The sequence below is a fragment of the Amblyomma maculatum genome, chromosome 2 (genome assembly GCF_055883805.1).
Source record: "Amblyomma maculatum isolate TAMU_Amacu chromosome 2, ASM5588380v1, whole genome shotgun sequence".
Taxonomy (NCBI): Eukaryota; Metazoa; Arthropoda; class Arachnida; order Ixodida; family Ixodidae; genus Amblyomma; species Amblyomma maculatum.
The window spans coordinates 169,694,146-169,700,165 of NC_139345.1; the positions used below are offsets into that span (position 1 = coordinate 169,694,146).

The 6,020-nt window shown below is 43.2% G+C and overlaps 1 protein-coding gene across 1 annotated transcript; it reads right to left on the reverse strand.

Moving 5' to 3' along the window:
• Positions 1-1,397: 1,397 nt before the first annotated feature.
• Positions 1,398-2,996, reverse strand: LOC146200415 (uncharacterized). The gene is made up of 2 exons (XM_084592357.1): positions 2,850-2,996; positions 1,398-1,985 (listed from the first exon to the last, which is right to left on the reverse strand). Exons 1-2 carry the CDS (start codon positions 2,994-2,996, stop codon positions 1,398-1,400), a joined length of 735 nt encoding a protein of 244 aa, XP_084448483.1.
• Between the last annotated feature and the right edge of the window lie 3,024 nt (positions 2,997-6,020).

The following is a 6,020-nucleotide window of genomic DNA, read 5'->3' on the forward strand; positions in this document are numbered from 1 at the left end:
GCACACTGATGACCATCGTTCTTTAGAGACCACAATTTTACAAGTAATCAAGAAGCCGGTCGAAATCTACAGCCTCATACATGACCTAAACATCTCTTCGCTTCGCAAACTCAGCTCATACTCGTGGTGAATACAAAACGTCGCTCGCAAAATCTATTATGTACAATTATGCCAAGCAATGACCTGCGGATTTATTGATTAGTATAGAGAAATGTTAGATGCACAAAAAATTGCTTTCGTAAACAGTTCCGTGTTAAAAAAAATTAGACGTGTACAGTATTATGATGGGAATCTTCCGTTATGTACTCGGATTTGCGCTCGTTTTGGCCTGTCTCCTCTTCTCTCGTGATCTTAATTTTTGCGCACATACCTTCCCATCATAATACTGTATGCGCCCCCTCTTTTTAACGCGAAACTGTTTACAAATGCAATTTCTCGTGCAGGCTAATATTTCGCTATACAAATCAATATGTCCTCAGGTCATTGCTTGGTATGCTTACGCGTTTCCCTAAATATTGTCAAAAACGCTCCCCTCCTTTCGTTTTTTGTGGACATCTCAACTACCTAGTGAGGGCGCAGGAGGCATTTTAAAGGTAAAAATTTTGTAACGAGTCAGATGGTTACATCATGCTCATCAATATTTTAATGACGTCAGACTAGTGCACAGTTACCTCATAACTAAAGGTGAGGTCACCTAAGCTGGGCTTCTAAGCTATGATAGTTCCTGTACTCATAGCTAGTTCTCAGACATTTTCCTGAGAGTGACTTCATGTAAGGATGTCTAACGTGGGGTTTGAAAACCTTGCATTCAGCACGAGAGAACAGAGACTTCTCATGTGCTTTTGTTTTTCCTTACAACGTAAGAACAATTATGCTAATGCCACAGACGTCAAAACTAGGTCGTTCAGAGCAGTTACTCTTCTTTCCTAGTGGCAATCATGCCAAAGCATCATTATCGACTAAACGTTTCCAACCTCAGATAAAAGTATTCCAACACATTGACTATTTTACCCCAATAAATGTTATCTAGTCAAAACTGTATGACTTTAACGCCAACGGTAACTAGCAGATCTGAATAGACAAGTATAATAGAGAACCGGGATATGAATTTGAATGCGCTCAGCCAATATGGTTTGCAAAAAAACAAAAATTTATTCGAAAAACGTTCCTTGTCCCCAGACTAGGAGCAAATTACAGAGAGCTCTCGCTCATGACGTCATGAAAGGGAGAAAATAACGATGGCTTCTGTTCGCTTTTATTTCCTATTGTGCGATTGACGCAGTGCAATAAAATGGTTGCATGAAAACAAAAAACAATGCAATAAATGGCTTTACTCAGCTTTGACCATCCGCTCGTATACACGATGTTCTTCATTTGAAATATGTGGCAGCGTTTTGCTACCGGCGGCGATACCCATATTGACCGGCAGGCCAATTAGGGGCAGCCCCGTAGCCAACCGGCGAGTATCGGCTGGCAGCGTAGCCAGTGGCACCTTGGCCGTAGGGAGCGTATCCTCCGTAGGCATATCCTCCGAGGGCAGGGCCAATAGAAGCGGAGCGGTAGGGACCGTAACCACCGTAGCCATAGGCGCCAACGTTGCCACCGTATTGGCCGTATCCTTGTCTACCGTCTCCACTGTGGACACTGCCGTAGTTGGGTGCAGCAACCCTTGCACCGTAGGCGAATGGGGCGACTCCGGCCGTTGAGCCTGCTGTGCCGTAACCAGGGGTCGGCGGGACAACCGGTGCGGCGTTGAAGACGACGTCGGCGCTTGCCCCGGGCGCGGTGCCCGGCTCGTTGGTGTCCACTGTGGCACGGAATCCGTTTGCGTCCGCTATGTAGTTGACCCGACGGTAGAGGCCGTACGCGTCCCGGTAGCCGTACGAACCGGTTTTAGCATTGTTGGCGTCTCCCTGCTCGCTGTGGAACTGGCGGTTGCCGTACTCGTCCACGTTGTCGTAGCCGAAGCTGTACGGCTGAGGCGGCTGCGTGAGAATAGGTCCGCATTATTTGGTGTGAATTGATCAGTGCATTGCGCTAGGTCCCACTGGGGCGGCTCAGTGGTTAGGGCTCTAGATCGCTGACCTCGACGACCTGCTGTGTTTGAATGGCGGCTAAACGCAAGCACCGTGTACTGTACTACATTAGTGCACGTTAACAACCCTAGATAGTCGAAACCACCTGATCCCTGTACTATGGAGTCGATTATAGCCAGTGACACTTTGGGGGGTTGAGACCGCATCATCTTATACCATACCCTGCCATGCCATACCATAGCGTGCCGTACAATATTATATCATACTATGACATAGCATATCTTGCCTATCGTACTATTAAAACTCCCTCTTTCGCGCTATATACCTATATACTGACTAGACGAATCTGCGTAGTGCCGTATGCGGTAGGCTGGAAAATGTTTGATGCTTGATTTGCGCTCTATGGGAACAAAGGACGTGCGTAGCCATAGAAGAGAGAAGATACGAACACTTAGACTGTGAATATGTCCCTGGCTATCAGTGTTGTAAAGGCCACCCAAGCAGTTCCTGCAGGTCTATAAGAAATTCTTATACGGATAGGCAATAAAGACGCGAGAAACACGACCATTTGAAGCGATCATGGTATATTACAAATATCTCCATATGCTTTTATGTCGGACGGACCTTAAGATTACTCGGTTGTCAGTCTAGCTTGACTAACCGCGATGAGCCTATCCGTACTCAGATAGTCTACAATATGCGTGTTTACTTACAAGATAATAATACCGAAAAAGAATTGCGTACTTTCTATCTATGCAATTATGTTTAACGCGGTCAAGAATTACAACGGAGTACAAAATGTGAGGGACTTACCGTGGCATAGTCGGCGTAGCCTCTGTATGGAGCAGCTGGTGCAGTTGGGAAGTAACCTCCGTATCCGGGACTCTGGTATGGAGCTGTGACTTGGTGGTGGCGTAGGGCGTACGTGCTGGCCACAAGACAGACGGCGAGAAGTTTCATCTGTAGGAAGCAGTGCAGCTTTTATATAGAGGCGTATCTTTATGCGGACAGCATCAGCAGCGCAATCACCATCGCGCAGGTCAAACCAATGGACTGCGAAAAGCAAACACCCTGTACATGTAGTAGGAGTTTGGTTGTATGCAGTTGTAAATGTAAAAAGGAAGCTTTGAGATCAGTGCGGTCACCCGTACTGAAGAAATGCGAAAGCATACTTATCACTAATTATTATCAGTAATTCATAATCGTTAATCATATTCTCATTACATGTGTTTTCTTTTACGATAATTATCTATTATAGTCACCAGCACAACATTTGGCTTCAATGCTCGCGGACGCAATTCTGCCCCAGGTTCTGGCGACACAACATAGCCTATTAATGCTTTTGAATTAAAAGAAACGGTTGGTTCTCCAGTTGATTTGCTATGCTGGACGCAAGAATTTAAATCATTGATAATATTGACGACACTATGGAGTAAACAGTGAGGCGAGCTTTCAAGAGATCCGATATTTGCTGACGGTCTGCATCAAGTGTAAAATAAAAAAAAATGTCCACTGCTCTTCGCAACTTTGCATAGGGATAATCGATTCTTGTTTTTAGCTCCAAGATACTTTTCTGAACTAAAATTTCACACGAAGTTTCTTACACCAGAACTTAAAAGTAACCTTGGTACGAAACGATAATTAACGGTGATACTAAATCTTGAAAGAGTATATAAGTGTTGAAACCCTCACCTGTTCGATCATTTTAACTGTATTAGCAAGCACGAAGGATGACTTGTAGATAATAGCGGGCTGCTGTATTATCCCGGCGGTGAAGCTGTGCCTACCGTTGTTTGTGGGTGCCCTGTACGTTGGGCCGTTGTTTTTATACCGCGGAGACAGGCGGCGCGTGCTGTGTTGTTGCAAGGGCGTGCAAAGAAAATGCAATCTTTTTCTTTTTGCTTGTTTACTTCAATGTAACCAGTTTATGCGGAGAGTTGCGGGGAGATGAGAAACTCGTTGTCAAGAAGGCGTCTTGTGCGAAAAAGTGGTCGCGCAACGTCGTAGCAAAAACAAAACAATTTCACGCTTTTCCAGATGAGGAGCACGCAATGCAAGACACGCTGTCTGAATTTTCTTTAAGCCTGGCCTTTTATTACTCATTTGAAGGTGGCCCTGGTGACATTTTGCGATCGTGGTTTTAGGCCTTTCTTCTTCGGCGTCATGAATGTTGAAGCTAATTATTCGTTTCTTGTGCAGAAGGGTGCGTGGAATCGCGTGCGGTAACGCTGAATCACTATGGACGTGTTACGGATGCCGAAGAGTAGTACATTAGCGTCAGAAAACAATATAAAGGTAGTCCGTGCTCCCGAATTACCCTGCCGTCTTTAGTGAATTTTGAACTAATCGGAAGCTTATTCCAACTTAAGTCTTCGGCACACAGAATATCAATGAACCATTTCACACAATTCCTGTTTAGGTAAGTCTTTACTAAGAGTAGAAATAACATAAAGTAGAGAGAGAGAAAAGCACTTTATTTAAACACGCCAGATATGTTTCATGTAAGCTTCACTAAACGACAAGGAAACACTTGGTAACACAAACACATCTGGATTGTTGTTTATATATCTTTCTTGTACCATAATTAAGAAAAAGAAAATATCGCAGCATAAATTGTCAGACAAAAGACCTCAGCATAGTTATAGCGCATGCGGTGGTTTAGTATGCACTTTCCGGAGTTTATTTTTAGAAACTTCGGAGGGCACTTTATATATATTGAAAGTGATGGTTTTCGGCTAGTTCATGGTTCAAAGTGAAAAACGTGATTATGGGTGAAAAAAATTCTCGAAGCATACAATAATAATAATAAGAAAAAAAGGCGTACATTTTATTGTCCCGGAAGAAAACGCTATCTACAGTTGATTATAATAACTACAAATATACTGCCATCAGCCATGCCAGCTGGCTGTTCCGTGTTAACAGTACGTAATTTAAAAATGTTGGTTCAGCATTAGCGCTTCACACTGCGAACTAGCCTAAAAGGTTCACAGACGCTTGTGCTAATTCTGGCCAGTCACATGCATGCAGTTTCCAAAACAAAGGACGGTAGACAACAGCGCTCATCGCATACTAGCCATAGGTGTAGAACTCTGAATCGAGAAATCCCTAATATTGCTGGTGAATTTATAGCTCTTTGTATAGGTATATCAGCCTGACTGAATATTTAGAGAATGCAGTTCCTGAAAGTTATAATTATATTGCTCATAACAGTGGTAGCCTATCTCAGTATTGCACGCATTGGACCGCGCCGAAATGCGTAATTCCGTTCCCTCAACGGTAGGGTCCCGCAACTTCTTTCTGTTCACTGGTTATCTCTCAGCGAGTTAAAAACCCTTGTTGCTGAGAGGTGTCTCTGAACGTAAAAAAAATAACGTGCACTCATTGAAAGCAGGATATGATTACGGTATGGGTAATTGAATAGTGTAACCACTGCCATACTGCCACCTCCTGAGACTGTTCACATGTGGTTTCTGGTATTAAGAATAAAAAACATCACATAATGCAACCTAAAGCGCAGCACACCCCAGGAAAAACGTTAGTAATTTATTTCAATGTTGTGATTTAAAAACAATTTGGAAAAAAAATTGCTCTCAGAGGATTCCAATTAGGGTTTCATTGCTGAGGTAAGTAGTGTAGAGATCCATTGCGGCACCAAAGCGACGTGAATGACAGGCTTTAAATACGCTCTTAATCTTTTTGACACTATTTTCGCTAGTTGTCGCCAGGCGACGTTGCTAAGAGGACCCTAAAGCAGCTTAGAACTGATCAATCTAAACTGGAAAAAGGCAGAAAAGAAATTCCTAAAGCCCATCAACAGAAATAGATGGAATTTCGATCAAGCTGGTTAATGAACTTGGTCCAAGAAGTAAGGAAATGTTAAAATCTTTGGAAACAGGCAAGACGAATAAACAAATTCTAGAGAGTTGGCGGCAGAGTAAAATGAATTTAATTTATAAAGGGGAAGGAGATAGGATGCACATAAAA